At 39.6% G+C, this 17,975-nt stretch overlaps 1 protein-coding gene across 1 annotated transcript in view; it reads left to right on the top strand.

Annotated features, from left to right (window-relative positions):
- Positions 1 to 3,746: 3,746 nt before the first annotated feature.
- The window catches only part of LOC138316083 (uncharacterized), a 32,705-nt gene continuing 18,476 nt past the window's right edge, over positions 3,747 to 17,975 (top strand). The window contains exon 1 of the mRNA XM_069257574.1: positions 3,747 to 4,593. Coding sequence (XP_069113675.1) covers positions 4,039 to 4,593 — 555 coding nt within the window. The 5' untranslated portion in view covers positions 3,747 to 4,038. The remainder of the gene's footprint in view (positions 4,594 to 17,975) is intronic.

Here is a 17,975-nt window from a genome sequence, read left to right as displayed (position 1 = left end):
GTCTTTGACTTAACAGCGTGCTCAACACCTAGTCTATAGTGGGTCTTTGACTTAACAGCGTGCTCAACACCTAGTCTATAGTGGGTCTTTGACTTAACAGCGTGCTCAACACCTAGTCTATAGTGGGTCTTTGACTTAACAGCGTGCTCAACACCTAGTCTATAGTGGGTCTTTGACTTAACAGCGTGCTCAACACCTAGTCTATAGTGGGTCTTTGACTTAACAGCGTGCTCAACCCTAGTCTATAGTGGGTCTTTGACTTAACAGCGTGCTCAACACCTAGTCTATAGTGGGTCTTTGACTTAACAGCGTGCTCAACACCTAGTCTATAGTGGGTCTTTGACTTAACAGCGTGCTCAACACCTAGTCTATAGTGGGTCTTTGACTTAACAGCGTGCTCAACACCTAGTCTATAGTGGGTCTTTGACTTAACAGCGTGCTCAACACCTAGTCTATAGTGGGTCTTTGACTTAACAGCGTGCTCAACACCTAGTCTATAGTGGGTCTTTGACTTAACAGCGTGCTCAACACCTAGTCTATAGTGGGTCTTTGACTTAACAGCGTGCTCAACACCTAGTCTATAGTGGGTCTTTGACTTAACAGCGTGCTCAACACCTAGTCTATAGTGGGTCTTTGACTTAACAGCGTGCTCAACACCTAGTCTATAGTGGGTCTTTGACTTAACAGCGTGCTCAACACCTAGTCTATAGTGGGTCTTTGACTTAACAGCGTGCTCAACACCTAGTCTATAGCGGGTCTTTGACTTAACAGCGTGTACAACACCTAGTCTATAGCGGGTCTTTGACATAACAGCGTGCTCAACACCTAGCCTATAGTGGGTCTTTGACATAACAGCGTGCTCAACACCTAGTCTATACAACACCTAGTCTATAGCGGGTCTTTGACATAACAGCGTGTACTCAACACCTAGTCTATAGTGGGTCTTTGACTTAACAGCGTGCTCAACACCTAGTCTATAGTGGGTCTTTGACTTAACAGCGTGCTCAACACCTAGTCTATAGTGGGTCTTTGACTTAACAGCGTGCTCAACACCTAGTCTATAGTGGATCTTTGACTTAACAGCGTGCTCAACACCTAGTCTATAGTGGGTCTTTGACTTAACAGCGTGCTCAACACCTAGTCTATAGTGGGTCTTTGACTTAACAGCGTGCTCAACACCTAGTCTATAGTGGGTCTTTGACTTAACAGCGTGCTCAACACCTAGTCTATAGTGGGTCTTTGACTTAACAGCGTGCTCAACACCTAGTCTATAGTGGGTCTTTGACTTAACAGCGTGCTCAACACCTAGTCTATAGTGGATCTTTGACTTAACAGCGTGCTCAACACCTAGTCTATAGTGGGTCTTTGACTTAACAGCGTGCTCAACACCTAGTCTATAGTGGTCTTTGACATAACAGCGTGCTCAACACCTAGTCTATAGTGGGTCTTTGACTTAACAGCGTGCTCAACACCTAGTCTATAGTGGGTCTTTGACTTAACAGCGTGCTCAACACCTAGTCTATAGTGGGTCTTTGACTTAACAGCGTGCTCAACACCTAGTCTATAGTGGGTCTTTGACTTAACAGCGTGCTCAACACCTAGTCTATAGTGGGTCTTTGACTTAACAGCGTGCTCAACACCTAGTCTATAGTGGGTCTTTGACTTAACAGCGTGCTCAACACCTAGTCTATAGTGGGTCTTTGACATTAACAGCGTGCTCAACACCTAGTCTATAGTGGATCTTTGACTTAACAGCGTGCTCAACACCTAGTCTATAGTGGGTCTTTGACTTAACAGCGTGCTCAACACCTAGTCTATAGTGGGTCTTTGACTTAACAGCGTGCTCAACACCTAGTCTATAGTGGGTCTTTGACTTAACAGCGTGCTCAACACCTAGTCTATAGTGGGTCTTTGACTTAACAGCGTGCTCAACACCTAGTCTATAGTGGGTCTTTGACTTAACAGCGTGCTCAACACCTAGTCTATAGTGGGTCTTTGACTTAACAGCGTGCTCAACACCTAGTCTATAGTGGATCTTTGACTTAACAGCGTGCTCAACACCTAGTCTATAGTGGGTCTTTGACTTAACAGCGTGCTCAACACCTAGTCTATAGTGGTCTTTGACTTAACAGCGTGCAACACCTAGTCTATAGCGGGTCTTTGACTTAACAGCGTGCTCAACACCTAGTCTATAGTGGTTCTTTGACTTAACAGCGTGCTCAATACCTAGTCTATAGCGGGTCTTTGACTTAACAGCGTGTACAACACCTAGTCTATAGTGGGTCTTTGACTTAACAGCGTGCTCAACACCTAGTCTATAGTGGGTCTTTGACATAACAGCGTGCTCAACACCTAGTCTATAGTGGGGTCTTTGACATAACAGCGTGTACAACACCTAGTCTATAGCGGGTCTTTGACATAACAGCGTGCTCAAGTGTTCAAGGTTACACCTCAGCTCTATATCTTTACACAACACTCAAGTGTTCAAGGTTACACCTCAGCTCTATATCTTTACACAACACTAGTGTTCAAGGTCATCACCTCTATATCTTTACACAACGCCAGTGCACAAGGTCATCATCTCTTGATCATTAAACAACGCCAGTGCTCAAGTTCATCACCTCTATATCTTTACACAACGAGGGACATGGCGAAACGCAGTCATAAGAAACAGAACAATACATAATGCATGCAAATGTGCCAAATTCAGTTTCCAAAACTTTATTGAGAACGATTGATGTCACGTTTGTTAAAACTACATTTATTACATCTGCGAAGACACAATGTAATGTTGTGTAGGATGAAGCTATAGGCTGGGTAGATTTTTCATTTCGGCGTGCTTTCCATCCTTCTATACGAAAGCCGAAATTTCGCGTTTTTACGCGAATTTCTTTCTCTTCTACTACCAAAATGAGCCCAATCGGCTTTCGTACTTCTATTATACGGCACGTAGAGTATGATTTTTGCCGATTTTCTTTACATAGACCCATATATAGATGTCTAAAATGCTCTATGGGTAAATATACAAAATTTGTAAGTAATTTTAAGATCCATGTATCTTCCCGGCAGTTGCTTTAAAGATTCCAAATAAGAAATACTTGTTCACGTATTATGAACTTTGTCATACAGCATACTAGAAAGTTAATAAAATTTTCTCTCAAGAACCGAATATCTTGGACTTTATTAGTTTAAAAAAACTTCTAATTTGTATCTTAATTATACTTAATACATACTCGTAGCGTTTTTCGGAGACAACACAAAACAGTTACAATTTAATACAAATTGTATGTATGTTTAAATGCATTGTTAAATGATTGTTTCATGTAACTAATTAAAAAGAGTGAGACTTGTTAGAATCACGACAGAATTACTCTAAGATACAATGTAATATATTGGGTTGATCTATGTAGTTAAACATGTAGTCAAATCCTTATCTATAAGTAGAATGTAGACAAAATCAAAGAGCAAATATTTGCAAAATAATACATCAATATGTACCGCGCACCTAATTTGGAGTAGTCAAGCGAGAACCAGCAAGCATGTGTTTTAGTATAACGAGAATAGTAAGTGGACCCTGCCGATTTAAAGTAGTAAACATCCTTTTCCTTCCCTCCGCCCTTAAATATCGCCGATTTCCCGCCTCCTCCGTGTTCATTCATTAAAGCACGCGAGTAACAGTAGAAATGACTTCCTATAGCTCATAATTAGACCTGTGTGTATTACGTTTTAAAACGGAGCACAGGGCCGCATACATCATTTGTATAAAGTGTGTCTTGCCGCATACATCATTGTACAACGATAGAGTGTTAGCGGTGGGGGCTCTCTATCATATTCCTGCTGTGTACGTGTATATAAAGTGCCTACCTGGGGGAGGACAAAACATATAGTACGTCCAATACACCGAGTAACGTCTACTCCCAGCACAGGCCTAAACATGGAATCGCCGTAGACAGGATGGAGTCCGCATTTTAACTTGTCAATTTTCGAACAAAAATGGTTTCGTGTTTTTGCCAATAAGTCTTCTCAAAGACTTTCAGGATGGCGTCGTCTGCCACCAATATATGCCACTGGTATACAATGTTTTCGCGGGGATTTCTGGTTGTGATTTTCTGTATGTTATTCCCCAAAACGGCAGGACACTTGGACAAAGACCTTCGACTGCTGTCCAAATTTCTGCCAGGACTGTATAGTAATAAACAACAATATCTGGAGGATGTAAAGAACGATCTACCTACAGAACAAAGACATCTATCAATGCAGTTCATCTTCCGTCCCGTTCAAATCCATTTTCTTCCCAACTCATTCAATGTTTACGTGGAGCAGTATATTAACTATGACCGGGCCCCCTTTAAACAGTGGGTGTATAGTTTACGGACGGATTATAAAGGCATGATGATCGATATGAAAATATACAACTTTAATTCAGAGGAGGTGAAAACAATGTTGAAAACTGATTTTACAACAATAAAGCAATTAGACGTTTCGGACTTAAATTCCAGCTCGGAGTGTAACATGCTTTGGCGTCGACTTGGGTCCAAGAAATTCATTGGTACTACTAGACGCCAATGTCTAGCTAATATAAATGGCGAACAGGTAGGTTTATGAAATCTCATGTTTAATTATTGAAATGAAAGACCAACAGGTAAATATTTGAAAAAAGGTTATATTGTCTTTAATATTTTAAATATTATCTATATTTAGCATAATTTTGGTGAAGATATACATTTCCTTCCTAATGCCAATATAGCAAGAAACAATTCTATGATTTCAACATATATTGACAGTCAATGAAGACAGTATGTTTTTTTGTTGAAAATATTTCTCTGACTACTAACGAAAAACCTAAGAAATAGTATTAATATTGCAGTGTAAATCCGTCAGCAAAGAACCATCGTTATTTTCGTCAGGCCTTGAAATAACGAAAAGTTAGAACTACATCACCAACTTGCACACGCATTTGTAGCTTGTGACATTACGTATATAAAATTCGAAACTTTTCGCTGTAAGTCAGCCAACTTCAGTATTTTTATTTGTTATTTTATTTCTATTATTTGTTATTTTATTTCTACCGTCGGCGATATTTCGTTCTACTTCCAACAAAAATGAATTTCGTCTCAAAATATTTTTAAAGTAAGAGAAACCAGATACAAAATGATATGATTGAAATAGATCCAATCTAATGCTACATGTAAACCTCGTCAGTATTTCATGTTTAAAGTATGAGTTTCCAATATAACCATAATAATCTTAAATGTGATAATACATTCATATTGTCAAAGCATTAAATTAAACCAAACGAGCAGAGAAACAGTAAGGTTATATGCCGATATCATTTTGTATAGGAGGCCAAAATATCACCTTGTTTCTAAAAATAGTCCCGCGGATCAAGGATTTTCCATTCCTTAGGACTATGAAAAATTCTTTCAGGCTAAGTTATGAAAAAATTATCTTTAATTGTCAAATGTTCAATTAATTTTAAAATTGTCCATGCATTTCGTCGTCAAAATGACCCCTGCAAAGGAATGTTTTACTGGTATATTCCATGGACTTTATTCCTTTATACAATTGTAGACTATTTTATATAATAGATTTAATTAGTAAGCCTAGTAAAAACGAAGGATTTGTTCAATCCATAACAAAATGTATGGTATCTAAAAAAGACCAAATTTTTATGTCATTTTATGTCGCCAAAAACAACTGATCCTTTCCATTCCCAAGCGTAAGACAATTTTCCCATTTCTATATACCCCACACCTGTATCAGGTATATATAGCGGTACCCCACACCTGTATCAGATATATAGCGGTACCCCACACCTGTATCAGGTATATATATAGCGGTACCCCACACCTGTATCAGGTATATATATAGCGGTACCACACGCCTGTATCATATATATAGCGGTACACCACACCTGTATCAGGTATATATAGCGGTACCACATACCTGTATCATATAAATAGCGGTACCCCACACCTGTATCAGGTATATATAGCGGTACCACACACCTGTATCATATATATAGCGGTACCCCACACCTGTATCAGATATATAGCGGTACCCCATACCTGTACCAGGTATATATATAGCGGTACCCCACACCTGTATCAGGTATATATAGCGGTACCACACACCTGTTTCATATATATAGCGGTACCTCATTCCTGTATCAGGTATATATAGCGGTACCCCATACCTGTATCAGGTATATATAGCGGTACCCCACACCTGTATCAGGTATATATAGCGGTTTCTTTCATACCTACGGGTGTAATACTGGCTGGTCCAGGGCAGTACACTCATGTCACGTGAGGCTCTATTGAATGGCTACCCATGCAATAAAGCCTCGTGACGTCACGGCGTCAACAAAATCTCAATTTCCTCGGTAAAATTTTAACATTTTTTTTTAAAAATATGACTGGTTTCATTATAAAAGATGCAAACAACGGAATTTGTGTTGAAAATATCACGTAATTTTTCATGTATGGAAAACTGACTTTCAGTCGTGGATTTCTTCGAATTTATTTCAAAATGGCGGGATATTATAGTCGTAAAATTGCAATAAAGCGTCGAGGTATGAAAGAAAAATTCTCTTTCATAAGTGGATATGAAGGATAGGGATATTCTACCCTCGGGATCTCAAAATTTTGCAAAACCCTCGGCAAGCCTCGGGTTTTACTACATTTTGTGACCCTCTGGTAGAATATCCCTATTCTTTATATCCACATTTGAAAGAGTCTTATAACCCTATACCTGTATCAGGTATACATAGCGGTACCACACATCTGTATCATATATATAGCGATACCCTTTCCCTGTATCAGGTATATTATACAATTATCGACCTATTTTCAGGTGGATACGGTGGGTTATCAACCCGAGTAAGTGATACATCCGGAGGCCGGAGGCCGAGGGTTATATCATTTTCGAGGGTTGATAACTCACCGTATCCACCTGAAAATAGGTCGATAACTGTTTTATTATATGACACTTACATGATATTAACCCGGCTCTTCAAAAAGACTTTAAAATCTACAAAAAAACAAGATGATATTTGCAAACTTTCTGTTTACAAAAGCAATTACATGTAGTATATGGTAAATATCCAAATGCTTCTTGCTAACGGTTTAGACTGGTAGAACTGGAATATTGTATCAACTGCAGCCCGTCTGGCATTCTTGAACGTTTTCCATAAATTGAAGTTTGCAGTTGTCACCGTTGATCGCAGTAAACTTGCTGCCTCCCGCCATATATGTTGCCGACTATAATATTGACGTCACAATAGATTATCCCGACGTCATTGAATGAGGGAAACTCCTGTTACGCTATATTTGGGTACGACTTCACGTCAAAAGTGATTATGACGTCACATTTCAAGGAAGTTTTCCTCGATCTATTTTTGACACAGGTTACTGGACTCGCGAGAGGTATCTGGACTGAGTCCAGTAACCTCGCGTGCTTTTTGCCGCCGATTTCGGGGTTGATATCGCAGTTGATGAATACTTCTGAGAAACGTATTGACCAATCAAAATACAACAAAAGCACCAGTCATATAATAAATAGCGGTATCCCACACCTTTATCAGGTATATATAGCGGTACCCCACACCTGTATCAGGTATATATAGCGGTACCCCACACCTGTATCAGGTATAAATTGCGGTACCCCGCATCTATATCAAGTATCTACAACGGTACCCCACATCTGTATCATATATATATAGCGATACCCTTCCCCTGTATCAGGAATATATAGGGGTACCACACACCTGTATCAGGTTTATATAACGGTACCCGACACTTGTATCAGGTATATATAACGGTACCCCACACCTGTATCAGGTATATATAGCAGTACCACACACCTGTATCAAGTATATATAGGGGTACCACACACACTGTATCAGGTATATATAACGGTACCCGACACCTGTATCAGGTATATATAACGGTACCCCACACCTGTATCATGTATATATAACGGTACCCCACACCTGTATCAGGTAAATATAACGGTACCCCACACCTATATCAGGTATATATATAGCGGTACCCCACACTTGTATCAGGTATATATAGCGGTACCCCACACCTGTTTCAGGTATATATATAGCGGTTACCCCACACCTGTATGAGGTATATATAGCAATACCCTTCCCCTGTATCAGGAATATATGGCGGTACCACACACCTGTATCAGGTATATATAACGGTACCCCACACCTGTATCAGGTATATATAGCTGTACCCCACACCTGTATCAAGTATATATAGCGGTACCCCCACATATGTATCGTTATTTATAGCGGTACCCACACCTGTATCGGGTATATATAGCAGTACCACACATCTGTATCATATATATATATAGCGGTACCCCACCCCTGTATCAGGTATATACAGCGGTACCATACAACTGTTTCAGGTAGTATCATATATATATATAGCAGTACCCCACACCTGTATCAGGTATATATAGCAGTACCCCACACCTGTATCAGGTATATATAGCAGTACCCCACACCTGTATCAGGTATATATAGCGGTACCCCACATATGTATCGTTATTTATAGCGGTACCCACACCTTTATCGGGTATATATAGCGGTACCCCTCCCCTGTATCAGGTATATACAGCGGTACCCTACACACCTGTATCAGGTATATATAGCTGTACCCCACACCTGTATCAGGTATATATAGCAGTACCCCACACCTGTATCAGGTATATATACGGTACCCCACACCTGTATCAGGTATATATAGCGTACCCACACCTGTATCAGGTATTATAGCGGTATACCCACATATGTATCGTTATTTATAACGGTACCCCACCCCTGTATCAGGTATATATAGCGGTACCCCACACCTGTATCAGGTATATATAGCGGTACCACACACCTGTATCAGGTATATATAACGGTACCCCACACCTGTATCAGGTATATATAGCAGTACCCCACACCTGTATCAAGTATATATAGCGGTACCCCACATATGTATCGTTATTTATAGCGGTACCCACACCTGTATCGGGTATATATAGCAGTACCACACATCTGTATCATATATATATATAGCGGTACCCCACACCTGTATCAGGTATATATAGCAGTACCCCACACCTGTATCAGGTATATATAGCAGTACCCACACCTGTACAGTATATATAGCGTCCCCACACCTGTATCAGGTATCTATAGCGGTACCCCACATATGTATCGTTATTTATAGCGGTACCCACACCTTATCGGGTATATATAGCGGTACCCTTCCCCTGTATCAGGTAATATATGGCGGTACCATACACACTGTATTCAGGTATATATAACGGTACCCCACACCTGTATCAGGTATATATAACGGTACCCCACACCTGTATCAGGCATATATAGCAGTACCACACACCTGTATCAGATATATATAGCGGTTCCCCACACCTGTATGAGGTATATATAGCGGTACCACACCTGTATCAGGTATATATAGCGGTACCCCGCCATCTGTATCGTTATTTATAGCGGTACCCCACACCTGTATCAGGTATATATAGCGTACCACACACACCTATATCAGATATATATAGGGGTTCCCCACACCTGTATGAGGTATATATAGCGGTACCACATCTGTATCATATATATATATAGCGATACCCTTCCCCTGTATCAGGAATATATGGCGGTACCACACCTGTATCAGGTATATATAACGGTACCCCACACCTGTATCAGGTATATATAGCAGTACCCAACACCTGTATCAAGTATATATAGCGGTACCCCACATCTGTATCGTTATTTATAGCGGTACCCCACACCTGTATCAGGTATATATTGCGGTACCCACACCTGTTTCAGGTACACAAAGCGGTACCCCACACCTGTATCAGGTATATATAGCGGTACCCCACACCTGTATCAGATATATATAGCGGTGTCCCACACCTGTTTCAGGTATATATAGCGATACCCACACCGCTATCAGGTTATATAGCGGTGTCCCACACCTGTTTCAGGTATATATAGCGATACCCACACCGCTATCAGGTTATAGCGTTATTCTACACCTGTATCAGATATATAAAGCGGTATCCCACACCGGTATGAGGTATGTATAGCGGTACCTCACACCTGTATCAGGTATATATTGCGGTACCTCACACCTGTATCAGGTATATATAGCGGTACCCCACACCTGTATCAAATATTTATAGCGATACCCCACACCTCTATCAGGTATCTATAGCGATACCCACACCGCTATCAGGTATATATATAACATTACTCCACACCTGTATCAGATATATATAGCGGTACCCCACACCTGTATCAGGTATATATAACGGTACCCTACACCTGTATCAGGTATATATAGTGGTACCCCACACCTGTATCAGGTATTTATAGCGATACCGACACCGCTATTAGGTTATATAGCATTACTCCACACCTGTATCAGATATATATAGCCGTACCCACACCTGTATCAGGTATATATAGCGGTACCCCACACCTGTATGAGGTATATATAGCGGTACCCCACACCTGTATCAGGTATATATAGCGGTACCTCACACCTGTATCAAGTATATATAGCGGTACCCCACACCTGTATCAAATATATATAGCGGTACCCCACACCTGTATCATGTATATATAACGGTACCCCACACCTATATCAGGTATATATATAGCGGTACCCCACACCTGTATCAAATATATATAGCGGTACCCCACCCTGTATCAGGTATATATATAGCGGTACCCCGCATCGGTATCAAGTATATATATATAGCGGTACCCCACACCTGTATCAGGTTTTTATATATAGCGGTACCCCACCCTGTATCAGGTATATATATAGCGGTACCCCGCATCGGTATCAAGTATATATATATAGCGGTACCCCACACCTGTATCAGGTTTTTATATATAGCGGTACCCCACCCTGTATCAGGTATATATATAGCGGTACCCCACACCTGTATCAGGTATATATATAGCGGTACCCCACCCTGTATCAGGTATATATATAGCGGTACCCCACACCTGTATCAGGTATATATATATAGCGGTACCCCACACCTGTATCAGGTATATATATAGCGGTACCCCACCCTGTATCAGGTATATATATAGCGGTACCCCACACCTGTATCAGGTATATATATATAGCGGTACCGCACACCTGTATCAGTTATATATATAGCGGTACCCCACCCTGTATCAGGTATATATATAGCGGTACCACACACCTGTATCAGGTATATATATAGCGGTACCCCACACCTGTATCAGGTATATATATAGCGGTACCCCACACCTGTATCATATATATATAGCGATACCCCGCCCCTGTATCAGGTATATATATAGCGGTACCCCACACCTGTATCAGGTATATACATAGCGGTACCCCACACCTGTATCAGGTATATATATAGCGGTACTCCACACCTGTATCAGGTATATATAGTGGTACCGCACACCTGTATCAGGTATATATATAGCGGTACCCCACCCGGTATCAGGTATATATTTAGCTGTACCACACACCTGTATCAGGTATATATATAGCGGTACCCCACACCTGTATCAGGTATATATATAGCGGTACCCCACACCTGTATCAGGTATATATATAGCGGTACCCAACACCTGTATCATATATATATATAGCAATAATCCGCCCCTGTATCAGGTATATATATAGCGGTACCCCACACCTGTATCAGGTATATATATAGCGGTACCCCACACCTGTATCAGGTATATATATAGCGGTACCCCACACCTGTATCAGGTATATATATAGCGGTACCCCACACCTGTATCAGGTATATATATAGCGGTACCCCACACCTGTATCAGGTATATATATAGCGATACCCCGCCCCTGTATCAAGTATATATAGCGGTACCACACACCTGTATCAGGTATATATATATAGCGGTACCCCACACCTGTATCAGGTATATATATAGTGGTACCCCACACCTGTATCAGGTATATATATAGCGGTACCCCACACCTGTATCATATATATATAGCGATACCCCGCCCCTGTATCAGGTATATATAGCGGTACCACACACCTGTATCAGGTATATATATAGCGGTACCATACACCTGTATACAAGTATATATAGCGGTATCCCACACCTGTATCAGGTATATATAGCGGCACCCCACACCTGTAGCAGGTATCAGGTATACATAGCTGTACCACACACCTGTATCATGTATATATATAGTGGTACCACACACCTGTATCAGGTATTTATATAGCGGTACCCCACACCTGTATCAGGTATATATATAGCGGTACCCCACACCTGTATCAGGTATAAATATAGCGGTGACCCATCCTGTATCAGGTATATATATAGCGGTACCCCACACAGATATTCCTCATGCTTTAATAGCTGTATATAACGGCACTTTGTACTTCCATGCTTAACCGTCTTCTTTTTAAAATGTCTGTTAATTGTACCAAGCATCTGGTTTCGCACCTTTATCAGACTGTCTTGTCATAGTGTGTTAGATAAAAGTGGTTTTGTCCTATAACTTCCGTCATGGCGTGCCCTTGTCCCTAATTAGCTCCATAGTCTATGATATCATCACAGCGTTGTGGATTAGTATGTGTATGCGTTGTCTAATACCTGCATTTAAAAACGACACCGTCCTGTCAAATAATGTAATATTGTCTTGGCTGCATTAAATTATAAGCCAGAGAATGTTAATATCGAGGAGATAGAGGACATTGTGTGAGAAGGGTTTCCGTCCGAATTTTCCTTCATACCTACACACTCACGAGTATCTAGCTTCTATGTTGTATATAGTCTCTGCGTGTTTATCCGACCGAGGACGTGCCCAAAGTGCGACCCAGCATGTGCGCATTGAAATATTTTGTGGAAGAAGTATAAACTGATTTTCTTGTATTATATATTATCTGTGTGTCTATTAAACGTGCTCTTTGGTTAATGTCAAATCCTTATTACAAACAAGTCGTCTGTGAGTGAATCATTCTAAATACGACGATCATGGACAGATTTTGCTTTACCATAAGCATGGCGAATGACGGTTAAATCAAAACGCTGACCTTCGACGTGTAAAACAGCTGACCTCCGTCCTTTGTGGAGCAGATTTGCAAATTGGTGAATTTGCTTGCGATGCTCTTTGACCCCCACGTCTGTATCAGAGACAACTTTATAGTGTATAACGTAAGCAACTGCTGTGAATATTGACGCCATCTGAACGGGACCACTAACTGCATTCGTGACTATAAATGTAATGTAGACTGCGATTGTAGGTATGTTTACCAAGGTCTTGTTAGCTCAGCCTCCGATTGCCACGAACCTAATCTCCCTTTTTAATACTAACACTTTATTTATACTCCGAAAAAATAATCATTTTAATAAATCAATGACAATAGCCCCAATATAAATTAGAAAGGCAATACAAATTATTGAAAAATGATATGAACATTATTGTTGAGTTTTTTGTGTGTATTCTAATTTACACATGAAAGCATGCCGACAATTCCTAGATAATCTGTGGCTGGTTGTTGGGTAATATAGTTTTAATTCGACCGTGGCCTGCTATACACATCTATCGGATGAACCACAACAATGGGGCCAAGTCATTAAACAGCGATATTGTAGCCGTTTATGGTACAGCATTTGGTACAGATATATGGATCAGTGTAGGGCTGCTCCCCCTCCCCATATCACCTAAAAAGACTGCTTTACCGGGGTAGTTACTAGGCAACTCTTTCTATTTGTCCCAAATTAGGTAACAATATAAAGCAAATGGAAACTTTAAAAGTTCGCGAAACAGTAATTTACCTTTGTAAACAATAGGAAGATTGGACAGACTGTATTAGTAGGTTGTTTACCCGAGGTTTTGTCTTTTCTCTATTATTTGTTTAAGGTTTAGTGTATACTAATGTCACTTGTATGTTAAGTAGGCTGAGATAAAATGTCACAGAAACTGTGCCCGGGAAGTATAAATACCTCGGTAGTGTCTTTTGACATTTCAAAACACAAACCCTAACTCTACACCGCGAAATAGTTTAACGTGCTGAATTGTTGTGCAGACAATTTGGCAAATGCCATCTACTTAAGCGCAGACTTACATTATAAATCCTATTTACTCAATTCTTTTACCGAATGCCATTATAACTGAAGACCAACATCGGCACCCTTACGTAACGCCGGCCGATATACAGAAATTGGCTACGACAAGCCCGTCATGCATTTCGACAAGATTGTCCATAAACCTCCAATTGTGTAAGTATCAACCCTCGTTGCCCTATGAGGCACCGGTGCGTTGGGTGTCAAGATTTGCCGAGTGGTAGATATTTATGTAGTGATGGTTACAGTAATAGACATTAGATGAGGTTAATACTCAAATCATATAACTCCTTCAATCTATCAACAATGGATACCATGGCATCATCCATTCATTCGGAACGATCTTGAAGTTTTTAGCTTTGCAGTGAAGCTGAAATATAAGTTCCGAATTAAACATGTGTTTTGGTAGCAATGTTGTCAAACGATAGCATGTGAATAGATCGACTCAATAAAACGTTTGCTCTTTGCTCACGGCTCGCTGCGAGGAATGTGTTTTTGCTCAGTCATCCCTGCTAAGAATTCGTCCCAAAGTCCAGCGCAATGATGTCCCCTGTAGTGATTGAAGTTAGGACCAAATGTAATAATTGACACACAGAATGATAAAACTGACCGATCAAAGACCGTCAAAGGCTCGTGCCCGTCCGAGTTAACGGGATGATGGACCGTAGCGTAGGATTATATGTGTTGTACAGGTTAAGCAGGCTTTTGTGAATCCATGCGGATATTTGTTATAACATACTGTGTTTACGGGACCCCGCACGAGTCCTGTCAGGAATCGTTTTAATGACCAATCGATTGAAAAGCCAGAAGTCGATAACTGTTAATCGCCCATAATATACTATAGGTAAGCGCCCTACAGGGATTAAACATTTTGGTTGGTAGAATCCAACTGAGAAACTTGTGATGGCCAAATGGTCGTTAGGGGGCGACACTGGGCACAGATTTTATGGCGAATGTCCCGGTAGGTTATTATCGACGGTTTTACAACCCCATAAACTGACAAAGTTATTAACTACTCGACCGTTTTGTGTCTGTAAACAGTCGTCCGGTCTAGACGATTTTAAAGTTTCCGTTGTCCGCGAAACCTTTATAATTATTTATATCGTATTGTAGTGTACCAAATAATGTTTGTAGCCATTAAAACGTGTTAATTGTCGTGCTAAGGTAGTTAGACTTAATGACCAAGGTATCATTACAAGGGATATTTTGGCACAGAAATGATTTCTGTCTGGTATAACAGCCGCACTCATCGTCCTGGCAAGGGTGAAGCCACTGGGTTTAATATGTTGTCGACATGTTAATATCAAATTATCTTTTTACCGTATACATAAATTCATCACGTCTTTGGGTATCTTTGGCTGAAACCTTACTCCATTCAATATGACTGTCATATGGTTGATCTGTTCATTCTGATACTTATTATATTCGTGTTTCTGTTTATCTTGTATCACATAGTAAAGCTCTAGGGAAGATACGTACAACACAAGAAGTGCGATGATTTGGTTAAGGGAGATGTATAAATGGTGTAATGAACGGTTCATGTCGTATCTAACAACTTGTCCACTGTCTCTCCTATTGTCATATTCTTACTTGTGACAAGAGAAATATTTTAGAGGACTGTGGTTTACTTTCCAAGCGATAATGGATCTTTCGCCATTTTACAGTCATATATCTGAAAATTCTGTCAAAGAAACCAATGCCAAAAATGAAAAACTGTCAGAGAAGACGTTTGGAAAGGAGCCCTTAAGGAGGAATAGAAAAATTAAAATTTTAAATTTAGTCGCCTTTAATAAAGAATTATTATTATTATCTTTATTTCCTCCAAAATGAAGAGTATATAATGATAACATATGAAAATACATATGGTAACAGCATGAAATAATATGTACAAAATTAGAGAGAGAGAGAATAGGGGGAAAATACACAACATGATTATTTTAAATCAGAAAAAGAGAGAAGAGGGCACAATTCTCTCGGATATTTCTATATAGGGATTGGATTTCGTTTTTATGTTAACCATGCTTGTATGGAGCAATTCCTCTAAGAATATATTCAATATGGGGCGCTAACGCGCCCCATATTGAATATATTCTTAGAGGAATTGCTCGCGCCCCATATTGAATATATTCTTAGAGGAATTGCTCCATACAAGCATGGTTAACATAAAAACGAAATCCAATCCCTATATTTACACTCACACGACTTTTTATTTATATTTTATGCAATAAAATCGTCATTTGAAGGTGACGTAATTATTCAATAAAAGTCGGTCAAAAGTGGGAGGAGCTTACTCAATTGAACAGCGAATGATGACGCTTCACGTAAGGTAGAATTATTCATCCGCGACGACAAAAAAGTTCAATATTTTAGTGTAAAATAAACATGACAAACAAAGTAAATTTCAGAGATAATTTTATTTAATCAGATCAGAACCTTAAATATATATTCAATTTTGATAAAAGTTAATATATAGCGTAATAACATAAAGAATTTGTACACGGCCACATGTGTGAACTCGGTGACCGTTATTGTGCAGCGAGGCGAAGCTGACGCACGCTTACACACTTTAGTTTGCCGAAGTTGTGAAAACACCGATTTTCAAGTAGCTCAATGTGTTCGAGATGTCGTCTGACTTGACGATATTACATCCTTGGGAGCCATGTGATTATATAATCTACGCTTAGATCCATATCGCCATCGATAGATGAAACAAATTCACTTGTGTTCGATGGATACAATGTGTTTGTGGTGACGCGGAACTGTCAACACGTGGATTATTAGCGGTGCATGTTTTATAATACACATGATTAAATACTCAAAGAACAAAGACAAGAGGATATGTTTATAACTGACCTCTATCAGAGGGTCTCACACCCGTCCACCCCAAAGGCTCGATCGTAGGACGAACATAGGCACAGAGGTAATGTTTACATTTGACACCCATCATTTTTAACAAAAATGAAAGCACGTCGCCCCGGTCGGGATATTTTTCCGTTTCTTTATACAATTGTTAATTTAAAAATTGTTTGAATCATATATAAATATAAAACATGTATATATTGTTTACATTTTTCCAAAATTCTATGAAAAACAACAATATACACGTAATGTTTCGTCAAAATGTAAACAAAGCCATGTGTTTTTTTTTTTTAAAAAGTAGTCCTTTTACGTTGCACAGAACATTTCCTTACGCAAGTTCAAAGTTCAATGTTACCATGCAGTTATGGTAAACAAAATCGGCTAGTATTAGCGTATAATGACCAAGCCTAGCAAGTGTAAATATATCAAAATATTTTCAATATATATATATATATTAATAAAGAAATGCACGAGTTAGTTTTGCAGTGATTGTAAATCAGCTACATACACAAATTGAACGTCTGTTTAAAAGTATACACTGATAACAATCTGAATTGTTCCATACCATACCTTTCCAATGTATAACCCAGGGGACCTGGTAATTATATATGTGTTAGCTCAAAATCTGAAAGGGAGTATAAATATGAAATTAAATCTATATTTGTGATTGAAACAATTGAACATATGAAATCATCTCTTATTTCTTCAGTTAACGAACAATTTAAAACAATATGACTAACAATATCGATGTAAAAGTGTCCACAATAGTGACATGATATTACAGAAATCTCTATGTTATTCAGTGGTTGTTCTAACGACACCGTCCTCTAAAGGAATAAGGTTCGAAACGAACGAAAGTTTGTTCGTGATAATGAACTTTGACCTTACGACCATTGCATTACACGGCTCAATGACAACACCGTCTCCATCTCGTCAATTCCGTGTTTGTAAAAGCGATGCAGGCATTACTGTTTTG

The sequence above is a fragment of the Argopecten irradians genome, chromosome 2 (genome assembly GCF_041381155.1).
Source record: "Argopecten irradians isolate NY chromosome 2, Ai_NY, whole genome shotgun sequence".
Taxonomy (NCBI): domain Eukaryota; kingdom Metazoa; phylum Mollusca; class Bivalvia; order Pectinida; family Pectinidae; genus Argopecten; species Argopecten irradians.
The sequence above is the reverse complement of the archived record's forward strand: the minus strand, read 5'-3'. Positions and strand labels throughout refer to the sequence as shown.